The 20,056-nt window shown below is 39.2% G+C and overlaps 2 protein-coding genes across 2 annotated transcripts in view; one reads left to right on the top strand and one right to left on the bottom strand.

The window, feature by feature from the left end:
* The window catches only part of GIGYF2 (GRB10 interacting GYF protein 2), an 80,242-nt gene that overhangs the window by 27,370 nt on the left and 32,816 nt on the right, over positions 1-20,056 (top strand). The window contains exons 6-7 of the mRNA XM_059822495.1: positions 2,224-2,335; positions 2,893-2,933. Coding sequence (XP_059678478.1) covers positions 2,224-2,335; positions 2,893-2,933 — 153 coding nt within the window. The remainder of the gene's footprint in view (positions 1-2,223; positions 2,336-2,892; positions 2,934-20,056) is intronic.
* Positions 8,787-17,193, bottom strand: KCNJ13 (potassium inwardly rectifying channel subfamily J member 13). Its single transcript, XM_059822496.1, is given in 4 exon segments — positions 8,787-9,409; positions 10,286-10,766; positions 17,019-17,162; positions 17,164-17,193. Coding segments are annotated over 4 exon segments (1,278 nt in total).

Genomic DNA, 20,056 nt, shown 5'->3' on the forward strand with positions numbered 1-20,056 from the left:
CTTTATTTGTGGAGAATAACAGCTTGGAGTCCTTTTCCAGGATCTTAGGGGACCAATAATGCCTTAACTGAATAAGCACTGTGCTACTTTTGATGTTGTATCACATCTTCACTGTCTCGTACCTTTGCAACTTAGTTTGCACCCATGAGTATGGTCAACCTTGTAGTATCAGACTTGCCATAGTGAAGGTATTCATGTTTCTAGTACAGTCAAAGGTCTGATATTAATCTCTCCTCTCTTGCCTTGAGTGCTCAGTCAGCTCCTCTGTCTCCACCTGAGTTTGTGTAAGAACAGCTACGCTGAATCAGGCAAGGGCTCATTTAACTCAATAGTCTGTCTCTAGCAACAGCCAAAGGACGACACCTTGGCAAGAGAATAAGGCTTGTGTAAAAACACAAAGGTGAAGCAGCATCACATATACGCTTAGCTTCCAGTCATTTGCAGCTCAGTGTGTTTCCTGCGCCAGATGTGGTCTCTTCATTCAGTAAATCTCAGTGTTATTTATCTTTTATGAGTTTGTCCAGTCTCCACCCAAACTTAAGCATCTCCGAAACTCTGTGGTAAGGAAGTCCGCATCTCTGTGACAAGGAGGTCTGCCACTGAACTGCTTTGCTGGTGCTAGGAACAGGATAGTTTTGTCCCAAAAGGATGTTTAAATGCCGTTTCTGAAGCAGAAGGAGAAATTGTACAGACATTAACTTTGTGGCTTCCTTACACACCCTGCAGCCTGTATTGCCTGATATGGTATCAGTGTGTATTTGAGGAGCCTGACTGGATTATCTGGGGATCACTTTTCTTTTTCTCTGCCTGGAAAGCAACTGATTTTTTTTTTTTTTTCCCAAGAGATTTGGTGTAGAATAGTAGAGAAACTGTTCAACTGCCTTGATTATTTCCATTTTTTTAGAGCCTCTTCTCATAAGACACTGAAATATGGTACAGTTCCTTGATGCCTTCAGGGATATTTAGATTTTAGATGTGGGGCTTGTTATCATTACTTTCTTCAGAAGACTGCAGAGACTGGAGTCCATTCTCAAGGTGTTTATTTCCTGTTTCATTTGGTCATTCTGTCTTATTCCTCCAGATACCTGGCCTGGTTTGCACCTCATCCTTTGAGGTGTTTGTTTTCTTGAAGCCAGGAAGAGAGAAACATGAAAGGATTGAGGTTTGTGATAGTTTCACAGCCAGGAATTCCTTTCACCAAGTGCTTTTTAGGTTCTTGGACTTGAATATAGAGACTGCATGTGTATGTAGGAAAGGCATTATTCTGACAACCAGCTGATTGACGTGTTTCACTTGTTAGTCTTCTTTCCATGAGATCTTCGAAATGGTGAGTTAGCTGATAAAAACCTCGCATTTATTCTGCTGTAGCACTTTGTGAAGCAGTGTTTATCTTTTGTAGATCTGGAAACTTCACCCCAGCCATTAATCTAAGCAGTGCTGGAAGCTATCTTGAAGTTCTGGGGATGTGTGTGGGTGTTGTTTTTCTGTTGTGTGTTTTTTTTTTTTTTTTAACCAAACACCCTACGCCTACCCAAACACTGAAGATGTGCTTCAAGATGCTTTACTTGAGGTTACATCTGTAACTTTTTGGCTTGAGGCTTGATACTTTGGTAGCCACCTACAGAGAATAATTTCTTGAAAAAGTGAGGAGGATAATTTTTATTATGCAGCCTTGGGGTTCTTCGTGCTGTCCTGCCTATACCCATCCTGTGATCCTTCTTTTCTCCCCACTGCTCCTGGGGGAGATTTCTGCTGGGAATCACTAGAACTTAATAGTGGTGAAGCTTCCTTCTCACTTATTAACCTTGACAGCAGTAATTACGAGTACATCTGCAGTGCAGTACCATTATGCTGGATTCCACTGTTAAAGGCAGTCTGATTTTTATGAGTGTGAAATACACATGTACTGTATGGATGTTGCGTGAACAATGCATCCTTGTTTGGTAATTTCTGTTGGGTAAGTATCTGTTTTCTGTGTTTTTCTGCACAGTATTTATTTCAGAATTGTTTGCCTGTTCTGTCTGATCTTGTGCTTCTTGATAAGAATTTTTACATAAGACTCTTTCTTCAGTCTTTGTTCCTTTTTCCCTTTGCCCCAGATAATTTCACTGGGGCTTAAGACTGCAAGATTAGTTCACAGGGACACCAGGAAAGGGAAACCTACCTGATTCTTTCAACTTCTATTATTATTTATACAAACACTTGTGTTTTTTGTCTTTTCAGGCAGAGGCCGAGGAGAAAGCGGTTTCTACCAAAGAAGTTTTGATGAAGTGGAGGGTGGATTTGGGCGAGGAGGGGGCAGGGAAATGCACAGATCACAGAGTTGGGAGGAAAGGTAACAGAACTCTAGCCCTTGAAGTTTTTTACGTACATCTGCTCAGCTTCCATTTGTGCCTTTTGACTTCATAAAACACTTGAGGAAAGGTGATTAGGTGTATCTTGTGAGTGGAGTGTCTGAATTTCTAAGATGGAGTCAACACAGTAATGTTTCTAGAAACTCAAGAGCAAGTAAAAGCATTTTTGCAAAGAATTTTTCTACTGAGTTCCTGGGAAGAAGGAACTACTTTAAGAGAATATAAATTATGACAGTTGCAGTGGAAATGGTGAGTGAAAATATGGATTGCTGAAGGATTCGCTTCAATTTTAGTCTCAACATTGCTGACAGTACTTAGGGTGATGTTTTGAAACATACCTAATTGCCAAAGGCTGTGTGCCTGTCAGTGTTCCTGAAAATTTCAGTTGTCCCTTGGACCTTTAAAGATACTGTCCATCAAGCTCTGATTTTAAAAAAAAAAAGCCCCCTACCAAGTACAAAAGAAAAAAAAAAGCCATACCTAAAATGGATGGAGTAGTTCCAAAACCTTATTTGAAACTTCTGTTCTGCCTTTCTAGGGGAGACAGACGCTTTGAAAAACCAGGGCGAAAAGATCCAGGTATGGTTTTGTTACTGTATGGGCAGAAAATGGGAGGGAGGAGCAGGGTGTGTTTTGGGGAAGTGACCTATATGTACATAAACCTTTCTTATCTTTCTTATTGCTCCAAGTACATTGTTGATACAAGATTCATTATACTGTGCCAGGTTACCTAAATGTGTTCTCGAAGTGGTGTTTTTCTTATTTTGTGTTGTTTTCACTCTTAGACTTTTAAATGTTTTATATGAGAAAAATCTGCAGTAAGTAGGTTCTGTTTATTCAATTAAGATATGATGTCTACAGCTGAAACTAAATTCCTGTACCTCTGTGAAAGGAGTCTCTACTCATTAACAGGTGTGCTGTGGCAATGTGCCTTTTCATTGCAGCTTTTAAACATTCATGGTGTGTGCTATTTAGGTACCTAGGACTTCTGGACCATGTGAACTGTTAATTTCTTGAATGCTTGCTAGCGTGAGGTAGATCCCAGCAGCAAAATTCTGAGGTTCCCATGCTGATGGATTTACTGCCTGTCAAATTAGTTTAAGTAATTTTACAAATCTTCTGTTCATTCGGGTTATCATCTGGTCCCCCTCTCTGTCATTCCTCTCCTATTCTGTTTCTTCAGTGCTTCACACTGGCCATGTTCAGGCGTAATACTGGATCGTTAATTGCGACCCAGTGTGTCTCAACGTTCAGCTGAACTTGAGTTGGAGTGGGTTGTCGTCTTGGAGATGGAACATATCCGTTTAGGTAAAATCTGTGTTCTGATAGGGGTAAGAACATTCAAGGAAGTTCTCTATAAACTGGTTATATGGTAACTGCAGTGATTTTCTGCTTCGTGGGATCATGCATTGATTGTTCTCTGCTATGGTCTTGCTCTTTCTCTGTGGCATGTTTCCACATGCGTGTACCACAGCTGTGCTTAGTGAGAGGTTTTGTACTATTAAAAGTTTGCTGACAATGAGTCTAGTCTTTTTAGGACCCAGAGGATCTTTTGGTCTTTGAAGGAGTCTTGGCTAAATATCCTTCTTAGTGAATATATTGATAAAGCATAGGTCAGAAAAGACAATTGCAGGTTGAATTTCAAGACAAACCCAAAGAGATTCAGTTGCAATTAAAAGTTGACAGGAATGTATTTTAATCCTTGCTTAGCTGTCAGTATTTTTTCAGTGAGAGTAGCATAAGTTGCCATTTTAATAATCTTCTAGAATTACCATGGTGGCACATGCCTTAGAAGTCTTAAATTACCATGTTTGCTTTCAAAGCCCTCCCAGTCCTCTCTCCATGTAGGAATTGATTTTCATGTATTTTAAAGAGTGCTTTTATTTTTCTGCTTTTTAAGTTGAAAGTTAACACAAGACTAAGATGTTGCTTGTTTTCCTCACCGTTTTCCTTAAAAAGAGGTTACTTCTAAAAAGAATTTGAGATTGGTCTGAGATTGTCCATCTTTAAATGCCAGTAGTGAACCTTCGGACTTTCAGTATGTCTTTATATTCAGAGACCTTTTGAAAAAAAAAAGGAAATAGGAAAAAATAAGTACTACTGAGATTTCAGGACTGCATTTTTTACAAAAGACAAATGGATGTGAAAGTAATACCTACTACAGTTGATTCCATTTTATTTCTTTAGTGCCTTCCTTTTCTTGTGATAAAATTACAACACTTCCAGTTCCAGACTATAGAATGTACCACATTTCTGATTAAGACTGTGATAAAAATATTGCATATCAGTTTAGGATGAGATGTCTTTACTGAAGCTGTCTTCTGCCTGAACATGGGGGTTAGTGCTTCAGCTAGTATAGAGTGTGTCTTGTTTGTAGCAACTACTAGTGATCAGGACTTTGGAGTGCATCTTCTGTGAGCCGTTTTCTAGAGAAGATGCTGTCTCCGTGTGCTTTGGAAGTCCTGTTTCATTGTGAGGGATGATGTGCTTGTTCTCAAATCATGAAGCTTTCTGTAGTAGCAGATTGTTCCTTTTAAGTCTTTTGTTCTATTTCTCTTCTAGTTTGATCTTGTTTGGCTAAAAGCTGTGTAGCACAGTATGATAGAGGCAAGAGACCTGCAATCTTTCTTAAGTTTTAATACAAAAAAATTGTTTTAGCAATAGTAATTTATGTTTGCATATTGCTGTGTTAGATTAATGTCCCAATAATGGGAGGGACCATTCCTCTCCTCTTTACCTTCAAAGAGAAATAAGGTGGAGAGCACAAAAATGTTAACAGAAGGTGTTGGTCTGTTTTGACTCAAGCCTTGATTAATGAACAAATAGTTACTGTTATGTAAAGGCTTTCTAATGACAAAATATTTTGAGTGTGAGATAGGGATACAGATGTGCTGAAAGAAGTCCCATGTTAATACCAAGCACTAGTATACCACACAAAGCAGTGGAAGCAGAAAGTTCAAGGAGTGACTTGACATGCAGTTTATAATTCAGGCTAACAGGCTTTAGCAGATGCATATATTGGTTTCTGTTACCCTGGTTATACTCCTTAGTTTAGGATTTTATTTTCTGACTTTATTGTGCTTCAGTTTTTCATTGCTCTTTCATATGGCCTTGGATTAGCCTCAAATTACGTAATTTACTGAGTTGCCAGCTTTTTTGTATTCTTTGTTCTGGGTGATCACATAACAGAATTAATAAGAGATCAAATATTAAACTCTTCTGGGCATTCATAATGGATGACAATGCAAGAACCCCTCAAAAATAATGAGATTAAAAAAGTAATAGACCTTCAACAAAGAATTACTTCTCAGATATGATCAATATTCTGTTCTTAAAAAATTAACGATTGCTTTTTCAGTGCTCAAAACAGTTTGCAAGTTCACATTTGACTGATTCGCAACATAAACAATATTTGTACCTAGTTTCAGTATGCAAATTGAAGATGCACAAAGTATTTGCAAGTTTCTGTTGCAGATTGTCACAGTTCTGACACACTTCATTGAGAACCTAAATCACTTCTGGAAGGCTGAGGCCATTAGCAAAGAAAATGAGCAAGTTGTTTTCTTGATCATGGCTGTCTCTTAGAACTGTGCAAAAGCTGCTTAATTTTCTGTGCAGCCTCTTGACTAATACCAGCTTAGTAGCTGAGGGGATTTGATTAGTTACCAGCAATTACACACGGGTAGTAAATAACTGTAATGTAGATTAAACAAGACAGTAAGTCATTTGTGGAACCTGATTGAGTTCTGTTTAACGTGTATTTTTTGGTTAGGTTAAGGAGACTTGAATATACAAAGGGTGTTCAAGTAACTCTAAAAAGGATGTTGAATTTCTTTGAATCGCACTTTCCCTTACTCTGCCTAGCTTGTTTTTCTTCCCTACCTCGCTAGCAAGAAGTGCATCCAAAGGTTCACCACCAGCTTGCTCTTGCAATGTTAGTCAAAGTGTAGAGTGCAATTTTGTTGCATCAGAGCCCATCAGCAATTTTTCTAGGCTTGTATTCCAATTTGGGCCATGGCATATTACCAATACTTTATCAGACATTCGTGGTTCACCAGTTCCCTGGAACTGTAAAAGCAATAGGGGTGTTTTGTCTACCCCTTATTCTGTAGCTGTTCTGAAGTAACACCACAGTTGTGTTTGTTGAATTTGCTTCTGTGGTATTCTTCAGCTTTACATTCTAAAATGTAATATTTGAAGATATCATTCCTTATACTTGCTGTTGTACCCCTTTTTAAACCAAATCTATAAATAGAAAAGGATTTAAAAAACAGGACAACTTTAAAGTATCAAATCATTTAGAAACCAAACGAAACAGCCCACACTTTGATTAGATGTTAACTGAAACTAGAAATAGCTTTTTATAGCTTTGGTTCTAAATGGTGAGATTATAGTACTGTCCTGTTGGGATTATGCATCTGAGTTTTAGAAGAATTGGTTTGTCTGAGACTGGAGTATGTGATATATGGGAAAAAATAACTCACACAGAATACTGCTCTTTTTCCCAAAATGGTTATTTCAGTCTTTACCCGGGAATCTGTTCTCTGCTCTTGTACTCGTTCTTAATTTGTAAGAGTCTTCTCAATGTCTTACATTGGTAGAGAATGTGGAAATAACACTTGTAAGAAATACTTAAAAATTATTGGTACTGACACGAGGATGGAAAAGGGATCTTTAGACTGCATGTGGGTTAACAGGTAGGAAAAGTAGGGATGAAGGCAGTGTAACTTGGTAGTGTGTTGCTCTCCAAGCTCCACAGTATTCATGAATGCTTTTACATAAAAGGAAATTTTAAGAAACAGATATTGAGAGTATCTGTCATAAAACCAAATCTGTCTGAGCTCTGGAATGTGGGGAGGCAATACTTGAACAATTTTGGAACGAGAGCTGAACTGCAATGAAAACGTGGGCCTTCTGCCTCATTCCCCTTCCCTATGGGAAATGCTTCTATGGGGCTGCTTCCCATTTCCCCAGACCCTAAAACAAAATACCTTTTTGCTAATGTCTTTCGAGTTGTGAACACATTTCAGTTAACAGAGTTTTGGGTCTTGAGAAGAATTCGATAAAACAGTATCTCATCAGATAGCTTGAGACCATTTTTCCTGCTGCTGACCACTTCAGTGAAGTTAAAAGTAAGCAAATTTGGTAGTGTATTGTGCTGTTGTCAAGGAAAATTGCTATTTATGCCATCTTGGTTTCTGGGAAAAGTCTTTTACCTTTGAAAGATAACTTTTACTTTATTTTGATACGTGACTGATCAAGTATGAACACTTAATAGGCACTGCTTTTGTTGAGAGCTTGGAAATAATTAGCCATCATTCGTTTATCCTTTAGCTTTTAAATTATTTAGGAGCTTCAGAACAGTGTCTTAATTGCAATAGGTTTATGAGGCACTTAAATACAGAAGTCTCATGTATAGTTTGTTTTAATTTTTTATTTTAAAATTGATTCAGGTGTCTCTAAATATTTTTGTGCTGTGTGTACAGGCAAATACTGATGTTAAAAAGCATAAAATATAAACGGATGCAGTTCTACTTCTCGTGTATATAGTGCATCCTTCTGGGTCAGATCTACTTGAGACAAGCAGCGCAAAGGTGAGAACATGTGGAATGTATGGTCCTGTTAAAAAAAGTACATTAATTCATTTAGAATAGTCTGTTTTCCACTGCTAAATAATTTATTCAGTGTTTACAAATACGAAAAAATTTCCACTGAAGCATTTGTCATATACATCAAGATTTTTTGATAGCGTCTTCATAGACCTGTCTTGAAATGAGATGTTCTCTTATTTGGTAGAATGAAGAACTACAATTAGTATTTACAATTTTGCGTAATAAGCATAGCAGGAGTGCTTTTCACTGCCACGAGAGATTGGCAGTACTTTCTAAGAGTGAATTCAGCCATCTGAAAACTGATATAACTCTGTATCCCCAAAGAGTTAGGAGAACAGAAGAGTGAAGATCTTGGATGAACAGAGTTGCTTATCCCAGAACTACTAATATTTACTGAATGACCCCATATTACTTTTGACTGATATTTTTCTTTTGTATTGTTGTCCATTTTGTCACAAGCTGGTTAATTATGATTTTGGTCAGCTTTGGGAGTTTTGAAGGTCTCTCCTTTCAGGGTTAGTGCTGCTTTAATCATAGTCTGGTGAATTCAGCAGGTAGCTCTTTTTTAATTCCCAAGTATTAGTACTGTGATCCTTGTACCTGACTTTGCTCCTGGCTGGTTAATCCAGCCTCTCCTCAGCTTACATGGGCACACCAGTTCTTTTTACTCTGCATATCATGTTGTAATCAAAAGGATGGGAACACAAGAGAAAGATGACTAGAAAATGGCAGGGCAGGCAAGGAAGGAAGGTTGTAAAAGGAACCTGAAAGTTTAATGTAATAATAATTAAAAAAGCACAAAGTTCAAAGTCTGTTCTCTCTATTCCGTGAGGCCAGTCTCGGAGAGCTGGAAGCTGTCGGCGTGCTGTCCATTGATGCGGATCTCTTTGTCAGTCCTTTTTGGACTCTTTGAGTCGGCCGCAGCTGGGAGCTCAGGAATAGTCTTGTCAAAATTCTCCATCTTGATCTGATATTCACCTTTGGCATTGCGGGCTAGCACGGAGGCGAAGCGATGGCACAGCATGATCTCTGAGGGGAGGTAGGATGTTCTCCTTTGACACGTTTCTCCTGTGCCCTCCTGCACAGCTGACAGAAAGACAACCAGCTCAAAATGGTGAGCAGCTTCTCTTTGGAGGAGAGCAGCCAGGGGGCTGGATGGGGTGATTAAATGGTAGTAGGTCAGTGGAAAGATGAAAAAAGGACACTCTTCCGAAGTAACGCTGTCTAAGTGGAAGTCAACACTAGTTTGGTGCAGCTGCCCATTTTCTTGTTCTTGGTAAAGTATAGCAGAAATCTGGACGCTAGTCAGTGGGCTGGAGCGTGTGTTGGCTACCTGGAACATAAGGTATGGCTTCCCCTCGGTGTGTGTCACTACGGCAGAGCGGGTGAAGCGGATGGAGAATGCCCGATTCTTTGGTCGGGCGATCTTTGCCACGAAAGCACCTGCATCACGGAAAAGAACAAACTGAATACGAGCACCGTGCCTGGGTTGTTCCCTGCAGCTTCCAAGCTCTGTGAAACAGTCCAGTGGAAGAGAAACAGGCTTGGATGGACATGATCTTTCTAGCCTCAGCCTGCATGTTTGAAAACTGCTAGGCTGGCATCCCACTAACCCATTTTTGTTTGAAAAGTATAGCTTTCCTAAAACGCTTCTCTTTCTAAAGTATGTTCTCTTACTAGTATTTGGAGAGTGAACTGTAGCTATAGGAAGGAGAGCCGTTAGCTTGCCCTGATTCACTGTGATCGGTAATAATACCTGATCTTGGTGTGCTACCGCTGGAGAAGCTGTTTCTTAATACACAGTAAACTAACCTGTGTATTTTCAAAGTACTTTGAAATATTTTAAACCTGAAAATTATTTAAAATAACTTAAAATACCTTGAAATAGCTGTGACATTGTAAAAATTTTCATTACATTGGGTACTGAGGAATACTTAAACACTGAGTTGAAGATCAACAAAAATACTTCAGCTAGACAAAGGTAAACCTTAAAACAAATTCACTTAAAATATTGAAATTCCATGGAAAAAACTTGGAGAGATAATGGTATACGAAATAAGCGATTGAGAGTGATAAGTTGGGATCTGCCACAAGTATTGACCGATGAATAGTGCAACTCTTTCTATCACCTAATTTATGTCTTTTGTTAATGAAAGGTGTTTAACTTTTACTACTACGTAGTTGGAATTTCACAATCCTTGTAGTGACTGACTTAATTGTTCTTTCAGATACCAGTATGATCACTATTTATTTCTAGCTCCATTTCTTAAATCTGATTGTTACACCTGTTCCATTTAAAGATTAAATATGAAAGATTACCTGTGATGAAGGCTTCCAGCATGAGCCCCAGGACCATCTGTATTGCAAGCAGTGCAATAGCACTGGGACAGTCCCCACTTGGGAACATAGTGCCGTAACCAATTGTGAGTTGCGTCTCCAGTGAGAAGGAGAAAGCAGCTGTAAAACTGGTGATGTACTTGACACATATAGTGTGGTTGTCAGGTGGAGCATCGTGGTCCAGCTCCAGGTCCCCATTCATCTCAGCCAGCAAATACCAAAGCACTGCAAAGACTAGCCAGTGAATCACAAAAGAAGCAGAAAAGACAAGCATCATCCATCTCCAGCGCATGTCCATTAATATTCCCCATGCATCTCGGAGGTATGCCAGACCCTTTCCTTGGGCACCATCCATCTGGAATGTGCTGTGTCCATCCTTGGTCACCATCCTCAGGTATCTTTGGGTCAGGAGGGGAGCACTGGATTTGGTGTTATTGCTCTCAATCATATCTGTTGTCATCTTCTAGAAAAGAGAAAAAAGGAAAAAGTGTGATACAATGCAGCATGTTTGTATTTTGCCTAACGTTCACAGTTTTTGACACATCAGCAGGGGTTGAAATGCTGCAGCCAACAAAGGAGGGCTTATACATTGCAATCCAGAGAAGATTAAGTCAGGAGCCTGGAGAGGAATTTACCACTGTTTGTGGTAATACTTTGCTAAAAAAGATTAAGTTTAAAAATCTGACTGCTTCTCAAACTTCCCTGCTTAGTTGTTTAAATATAACTTTCATATTTTACCTTCCTAAATTTACGCTTGAGTCGTATACTTTAATTCTTCAGGGGTGAGTGGGATGGGATTAGGTATACTGTATCTGAAAAGAAACTGAATTTTGTCTGATTATATCAGGCTTTGTAACTTCTTTTTAGCAGAGTATAATAGTTTACTGATAGTATTATGAATACTATTAACAATAGCACTATGGAAATAATGTTTATTGTATTATTTCTCTAACATGTTTATGCATTTAAGGGGAATGCTGTAGTTTATCTAGTAGCCCTTTCAGACTTTCCTAGCTCAGGAAATGACTGCTGTCTGCACCCACCATGTCCAGTTAAGCAGAATTACAGTATTCAGGGCAGAGCTGCTTCTGGGAGTCTGAGGCTGTTTATGTAAGGATTGGGTCAAAAGAGAGCAGGAGACCAATACTGAAAATATACCGTGATGTAATTTGAAGTCTAGTCTGCCTAAGCAGTGTATCTTTTATTAGTGACCAAATAAGAGAATAGGACAGCAAGTGTATGGGAATTAGGGGGTGAAGGTGGAATTGCTAATGTGGGGAGCAAAATGGATACTTGTAGGTATTTGACATGTTAGGCTCCTTGGTTTACTTTTAAACCTCAAAACTTGCCAAACTTGTCAGAGGTGCGAAGTGTCTTTTGAAAAGACACTAGCCACTCAAATCCAGAAATTTTATAAATACTGAATGTTTAAAGTTCACCTGGGACAGATTACAATTAAATATGGGTTCATGTAAAATGGAGACTTCATAATGTGTATAACCTACTTAAAGAAGGTTGTGAGGAAGCTTGTTTGTAGAACAACAGAGGATTTAAAGTATATGTAAATTCTGCAAATCATAATTATACATGGTGTATTTAGTAAATTTTGTTGTTTCCCTATCAATTTTGACCTCTCTCTGAATTATGACTGTTTTAGTGTATAATACAAGTATACAAACAGGCTAGAGGAGTGGGGATTTTTTTTCCCCCCAAGAGTGCTGTCTTAGTTTTATTTTGAAACGCATTAGATTTAAGGATCTTGAACTTCAGAATGAATTTATGAAAGGTAAAAATCTTTCTTGTGATCTTTGATCCTGTAAACCAGCAGTTTTTGTGACTGTTTACTTGATCTTGATACCAATTTTTAGTAATTACAGAACATTGTCGTTTGCTTTTACTTGTGCTTAATGCATACTGAAGTATGAGAATTGACATCACAGTGAATGTTTAGCTCAATTTTCATTTTTCTTGCCTTCTGTAGGTTCTCAAAACCATCTAGCTATTTCTTCTATTCATGCTGTAGTCAAAGGAGGTAGAGTAGATGATGGCCTCAGTGGAATTTGGTGGTTTTCCCCTCATTTTTTTTTTTCCAGTTCACATCTCACAGAATCACCAAGGTTGGAAAAGACCTGTAAGATCATCAAGTACTTTGAAACCACTTCCTGTGCCAAACAATACAGTGGCCTTACTGAGATTCTCCTGGTCAGTAGTACCAGGCTACTTTTCTTGGGGGATTCTGATCATAGTCCATTCAGTTTATAGCATGACTCCCCGCCTTCATCTGAGTTTGATCTTTGGTCTACTATATAGCACTCTAAAGGACAGTTTTCAATCTTGCTGCACTGTTACAGAATTTACAATAACCTGAATACAATTTTAAATGCTTCAGGAACCGGATGATTAGTGACTTGTCTGTCGAGCAGAGTCCTTTTGCTGAGATGTAGAAGAGCCCTTCTGGATGCCTTGAAGGAGCTGGGCATCTCTGAATAGGGAAGATGATGGGGACCATGCTCAAAATGAGCTGTGCCTTGGTTTTATCATTTTAGAATAAGCAATCCTCACAAGAAGCACTCCCGTGTTTGAATAAAGGAGAACACTTACAGAACAAAATACCTCTGGGTGCATTCTTGGAAAAAAAAAAACAGCCAAAACAACAAAACACAAAACCAAAAAACAAAACTAGTGTCTTTGTGTAAATTCTTATGGTACTTTGAGGGCAGCATCTCCTTCATGGCCTCCGAGCAATTTGGGTTTGCAAAACAAATGTACGCACTGAGAATGAATCTGATTCTGACTGGTGACAGAAGGCTTTTCTCCAGTGTTATATACATTAAGAGAAAAAGGAAAAACATACTTAATGTACATTTTTCTTGGCTACTCTTCAGATCTGCCACACATCAAGGCTCAGGTAGTGTGGTTGAGCGCCACAGACTTTACTCAGAGCAAAGTGCTATCAGCATTGCAGGGTCTCAATTTTGTTGATTAAGGAGCTTCCTAGGGTAGTGATTAATCACTTAATGTTGAGTTAAAGCTCTGAAAAAATTTAGTCAGTGTTCACTGTCAGGTTGTTTGGGATCTTTTCTATGGGGGAGGATGCGTTACTGACAGATTTCGAAGGTACTTGAGAAAGAGAACCTCCATTAGCCCCCAGCAGCACATTTCGTAACAGTCCTGTGTCTCTGCTCCTTGAGACTCCCAGCAGGGGAATTTCCCTGCTGAGGTTAACCAGGTTACTGCTCTGGTCTCACTTGGTATAGGCCTCTGAGTTTTCTTGTCTAGGGCTGTTTGAAATATTAGGTATCTAATTCGATGGCAGTGATAGCATTGGAATTGTGTAAGCTTGAGTTTGAAGACTGTTTTTTTGCAGAAGCTATTGATGGCTTTAAGGGCCACAACACTTGGGGTGGGAAAAATGGGTAAGAAACTGCAAATGGGCTCTGAGAGCAATGCAGTTGGTTTAGAGGTGAAAGAACAACTGCCCTGTGAGAATAGTTTACTTGGGCTGGCGGATCAGTCCTCTGTATTCTCAAAAGCAGGTTCAACTTAAGAGTAGATGTGACTTTGAATTTATAAAGAATTACTGTCTTCTGTCTACTCCTTTCCTTGCCCACTGCAGTAAAAAATATCAATATCTTATTTCCTTGTTAGTGATAAACGAATGAAGTTGTAAAGTACAGTTTGGACCATCTGATCCCATCCCCTGCCTGGTATGGTCCTTGGTGTGTCCCCACATTAATCCCAGTTTCAAACAGTGTATGTTTTAGGAAAGGCATTCAACTTTGACTTGAAAATAAAAATTCTGCATTGTTTGTTGGAGAATACTTGTCTCCACTGCTAAATAAATACTGTGTTTCTAATCCAGATTTGTCTAATGTAATCTCTTAACCTTTATGTTATGCTGTTTGTCTGGTTTCGCTTTTCCTGGTTCCTGACTTGTGAAACTGTTGTAGCTTTGGGGTGTTCCTTCTCCTTCCATCTCCCAGCTGATAGCCCTTGACTGGAAAGACGGGAACTGTCAGAAATGACTTTTCTAAACCTCTTTTGGCATGTTGACCAGTCTTTTATCATGCATTCAGTGTGTCTAATCCTTCCTGTTTCCAGTCTATTGAAAATTAAATGGTTATCACCAACTGCGGTGTGTATGTCAGTTCTTAGCTTTTTTCAATCTCTTGACCATCACTGTCCCTCATTCTGGCTTCTTGTATACACTCTTCTAGGACAAGTCAAGGTAGGGTGAGTACTACCTTTTTAAATCAAAGTCACAGTTTCTCTTTTCCTAGCAGTTAGACAGGTTCTAAACTGACCTGGCTCGCTAATGATTTATGTGTAATAAAACCTTGCCTTACAGCTCTAGGATATTGCTTGCATTTTTGAAATTCATGATCCAGCACACTGATCTCCCACGCTTTGCCTTTTTCATCGAGATCTTCTTCCGTGTGTTGTAACAGCTCTTTGTTATATTGCTGCTTCAAGTGACTGTGTTGCTTTCCTCTTCTTTCCTCTTGCTTAGCCTTTCTCTTGACAGCAGAAGCTCAGCTGTTGAGACTCTGGTAGGATTGCAGGGGGACTCATTTGCAGCAGTGTCTTCATTTTCTTTTGGTTTGCCTTCTCATTTAAAGGCATTTAAAGTGACATTTCAGCATGTTTTCAGCTCAGTACACTAATGCACCTGCAACCCTTTTAGGAGCCTGAACGCCTTTACGTGGAGCTGTGTTCAGGGGAGACTTCTGCAGTGCTGCCCTACCTGTCCAACTTCCACTTTCAACAAAATCTGTTCTAATTGACCTTGGAAGGGATTTGAGGCAGTTTATAGTGCACTGCTTCATTATGAGAGCAAAGTAGTCAAGAGGACCTGCTGTTTCCTGGGAGTAACTGCAAAAACTGCTTACAACTGTAGCATAATTTGGAGATTTATTAGAACCCGGGTGGTGCTGGCATGCCCCTCTGGGAATGTGTACATTCCCTCTCTACTTGACCTGGGTCCACATAATCTTGTACTAGTTTCAGATTTAAACATCATCTCTGTACTCTAAGCTGTGATCATTCAGATGTGTTGCTGTCTCGGCACTTTGCAACAAGAACAAACTAAATTTATCATTATTTTAAAGGCACTTTCACGCTATTAAAATATCAGTATTGTTATTTTTTGATTGAGTAGCAATCCTTGTGGTGCTCTGACATTAATATTAGGAAATGAAGGTTTTTTCAGTATTGATGACATGACTGAATCATGTAACTTACATTATGGAACAATCTTAGAAATGTGGGAAGTAATTCAGTTAGAATAACTGCTTTGGTTGAAAGTGCTACAGCTGTTATTAGGATAGTTAAAATTTCAAAGATGTTTGTCCTTTAGGTTTTGTAGCTAATGCCTCGTTAAGATGAATGGGAGTAGTTTGTGACAAATCTATTTTTCTGAGCAGTCTGCAGAATTAAGATAACAGTTTTCAGGACTTGTTACATATATGTCAGTCTTGTAAAAATGGGAACTTCAATTTATTGAGCCCAAGTCATACTTTTCAAAGCAAGTGCCACAAATAGAGGATGTGAGAGCTCATACTTTTGACCTTCTGTTACAGTTTACTACAGAACGCACTTTAAAAAAAACCAACAAACAACCCTCCCAAAATTTTGGCAAAATGGAAGAGTATGTCTCTTTTTGTTGTACAGGAAGCAAGGCTGCTTATATACGTGACTTTTGGGGACATCTGTAATGCTTCATTTTGTGTATAATATATTTTCACATAGTACAGCATGCTGAAAATACTGTGAGGATCCATAAGAACCCTAATTCTTGATTATGAAGTAGCGTCTGAGTGGACCAGTCTGGCCACCTTTAGGGAAGCAGAAAGACTTTACCAAGACTTTGCTTAAATGTTGTTTAAGGCTTTAAAATATGCTAGTATATATTAAATGCTTATAGAGAAACTTAAATGCAAAATTAAGTATTGTTAATGGAGGAGTAAATTTATAGTTAAGAGAGAGGATTTTGTTTGATGTAAGGCTGTAGTAATAGAAGTCTGCTGCCATCCACTTTTTGTGGAACTTGCTGGTTTTGAAGAGCAGTCCTGCCCGATGTGATGCAAACTTGTCTAGAATGACCGAGTTTTCTAGGACTTCGGGGTTCATACTTGGTGCCCCTGCGAGGTTTCTGGGGCAGCGGTGCTAGCTCACAGTGTGTCCATAAGCACAGAGAATGCATTGGTTGAAAATGATTGAAGGCATGAGATATAATTAGAGATGGTAAAAGCGGGCTTGAAGAGGTGAAGCTCATTTCTTTAATTTGTGATGGAACTGAAGTTAAACGCTGAGTTAGGATGAATGCGGCAAGAAGGTGAGGATGACTTTTTCGTAACACTTGGCCAGGTGACGCCCGGCTGCCTTAGCTGGAGGCTTGCAAATGCTCCCTGTTTGCAAAGCGTTGCAGAGTCTTTCCAGCACTGTTTATCTTGAAAACTTTCTGAAAAAATATTGCATGATGACTTTGGTTTTGCTATGTATGCTGTTAGGACTACGGTCATCTGAGAGAGCATTTTCTTCTTTTTGAGGGGGGGAAAATTAGAAACCATTTTGTTTAAGGTGATACTTAATTTAGCAAGCTTTAGAAATAAAACTCTGCCCTGAAAACAACTTTGATTTCTTTGATTAAAGAATGACAGAACAATTTCTAATTGTATAATAAGAAAAAGAAAAAAAAATTGTTTTGTGTACTTACCGGTCTTCGAAGGGTTTGTGTGCCGGAGAAGAGAAATACCTGGGCTCCAGGAGAGGGACTGGGCTGGTCTTGTGTGTTGGTCCCAGCGCTGGCAAGAAACTTCCCACAAGTGGTTGGTGGAGATTGGTTTTTTTTGAAAAAAAAAAATTTTAAAAAATGGGTTTGTATGTCTCATTCCTGTGTTTATAGTGCTGGGGGGGTTTGGTTTTCATCTGAGGCTGATTTGATTGGTCATTTTGCCTGCAGGAGGGCCGGTTAGCTCTGATCATGTGGAAAAGAATGCTGGTTTGTTAGGAGTGTTTCTTTACCCGACACAAACCCTTAGCAGCCAAGGAGAAATCCTCAAACACTTACTTGGAGAAGGGGTGCCTTCCCCCTCACCTCCTTAATCAAGATAATTTTTTAGGTTTGTGTAATGTTAAAGTTTCACGTGAAAGTTCAAAAGGCCAAAATTCCTCTGGAAAAGCTGAATGGAAAAAGTTCCCGCGTTGCTGCTGAAAAACACACACTGTTCTCTGATACTTCCTCCCTAACCAGTGTCAACTACTGTTTGTTTAGGTGAAAAGAGAAACTCTTGTGTCTCGCTGCTGCTTGTCTAGTGCCACTTCTTCCTCTTCTCATCAGGTCTCGAGCTCCTGAGTGTTGGTGTTAACGGAAAGGTGGGCTGCAGCTAATGGTACAGCCTGTGGTCTCTGGAGGGTGGTGCTGAACTGTAGCTTAATGCTGGTCAGAAGATGTAGATCTGGCCACTTCTCTTCCATCTCCACATTGCTCCTTTGTGAAAACATGGAATTAATCACAGGATTTTGCTAAAGCCTAGGAATGAAACAATGCAGATTAGGTGGGTTGCTGATTCCATGCAGTAAACGAGACCACTTTCACTTAAGCTGTTTTCTCTCTCTTATCAAATGAGAAGAGTTATTTAGGGAAGATGTTTTAGCTGAACGACCGCGCAGAGTGGGCGGCATGCTGCACTACTAAACTGAACCCTGAGGACAGCTTTGTAATGCAGTACTATTTCACACTTTTTTTCCCTTGGTGAGCTGCTGATGTGAGGGCTTTGATCGAATGTCAGATGTAAGAGGATCTGAGAAACAAAGGCTGTGGTTGTTTGCAGTAAAACTACTGAAGGCCTGCTGGGAAAATTATTAATGTAGACTTTCCTGCTTAGGAAACAAAATCCTCCCTCTTTTTTTTTTTTTTTTTCCTTTAACCTTCCCCCCCAACCCTAAATTGCAAAACATTAATTCTTTGCTTCATTAGTATGGAACATTTTAATACATGTTCAGGCACAGCACCGAAAATTGTGGTAGGCATACTGCGACCTTCAGAACTAGGGTAAATAATGTAGTGCAAGGGGACTCCCACCACTGTGGCAAGCCTGTAGGACAGTGTGAATTGCTCTTCACCCTTCCCTCTATACTCCAGTAAAGTTGAACTTCCACTACAGACAGCCTCTTTTATTCACAAGTAGGATTTTTTTTTTTGCAAGCACTATGTTCTTACAAACAATATTTTTTACCGTAGAAAGCGTATCGTGTCCAGTCACAGGTTTTCTAATCTGATTCAACTGAATGGATTGAAAATCTAACACGGTTGTACAGTAGGTGAAATAGCTAAAGTACGTGACTTCCCGGGTGTATGTTATGGAATTATAAACTCTCTTGTTAATTCCTTTGAATTTACTGGTTCACCCATACTCATGACAGTGGATAATGGTCAATTTAGCAAAAAAAAAAAGAGTGATATTTGAGTGGTGTGTCTTTGAGACCTCCTGTTGAGATTGAGATTTCATGGAGAGAGAAAATGTGAAGCTAGAAATGGGCATCAGAACTTCTGATCTCTGTCACTGACTTTGGTTACAAGTGAGTCACTTCATGATGTTTGTATTTCTGTAGTGTCCCTAGCATGTCAAATATTGTCCTAATGAGAAGGTAGTCCTTTGTTGTGGCCTTAAGATGATGTTTTAGAAACACCTTCTTTAGAAACATCGCCTTAAGGCCATTTGTTTTATTCTTCTATAAAATGAGCTACAAAATTACACATTTAGGCAAAGTTTTTTTTAATTCCTTTAAAAACACTAGCTGCAAAGATTTTTCTTTCTGTCCTCTTCTTGAGGAAGTGTGTAGCATGCAGCAGAAAGAAAAGAGCAAGTCAAAGCACTTAATAGACTCTCATAGTTTTTCCCCTTCTTTAGAGGAAACAGTATTGCTGTCAATCATCGCTTTCCTGTTTATTCTTCCCAAACAGTGAGCATGTCGTAGGAAACATGGACTGACAGCACGGAGAACAGAAGTTATTTGCCATTTTTAGTAAGTCCTCTTCATAAACATGTTGCCACGGGGCTACGTCCCAGAATCCCAGTCTTGTTCTTCACAGTTAGTCTTCCTTCAACTCAGTGTTGCACAGCTGTAGACTTTTTTGGCTGGATACCACTAGGCTCTATCTGAAGTTTTCTGTAAACACCATTGCTGGCTTTGCGACAGACTTGGAACAGAGGTGCCCTTTTACTGCTCCTTCTCTTCAGGAAGTCCAGTCAATTAGTCCAAGGCAAAACCATAGATTGCATTTTAGTTTTTTTCATCCTTAAAACATTGCCAAATACTGAGTCTCTGACCTAAGTAATTTCAGCTGAAATGAGTGTTCTCAAGTCTAGGAACAGTTTGCAAAGACAATATGCTAGGACTTTGGAAGTTATGAATTTAGATGTAAGCCGTAGGAGTATTCCTGTATACAGTTTTGTCATAGTCTCTCTGTCTTTTGGGTAGCTTGATTCTTCTGATCCTTAACCTGTGACTGGTTTGTATTTGTAAAGAACTAGTGTCTTGGCTGGTCTGTCTAATGTTCAGGATCATCTAATGCCAGATCTGTTTTGACACATACCTCGCTGTCTTTAAATATTGCTTGCTGTGGTGTACCAGAAAACTCAAGTATGTCATGATATACTGCATTTTCTCTCTTAATTCCACTGAAGTGTGGCATCAGAACAGTCATCTGATGTGACATGCTGGAGTGTTGCTGTGTTTAGAAAGGTTTCG

This window comes from Gavia stellata, chromosome 11 (assembly GCF_030936135.1).
Source record: "Gavia stellata isolate bGavSte3 chromosome 11, bGavSte3.hap2, whole genome shotgun sequence".
In the NCBI taxonomy this organism is placed as follows: Eukaryota; Metazoa; Chordata; class Aves; order Gaviiformes; family Gaviidae; genus Gavia; species Gavia stellata.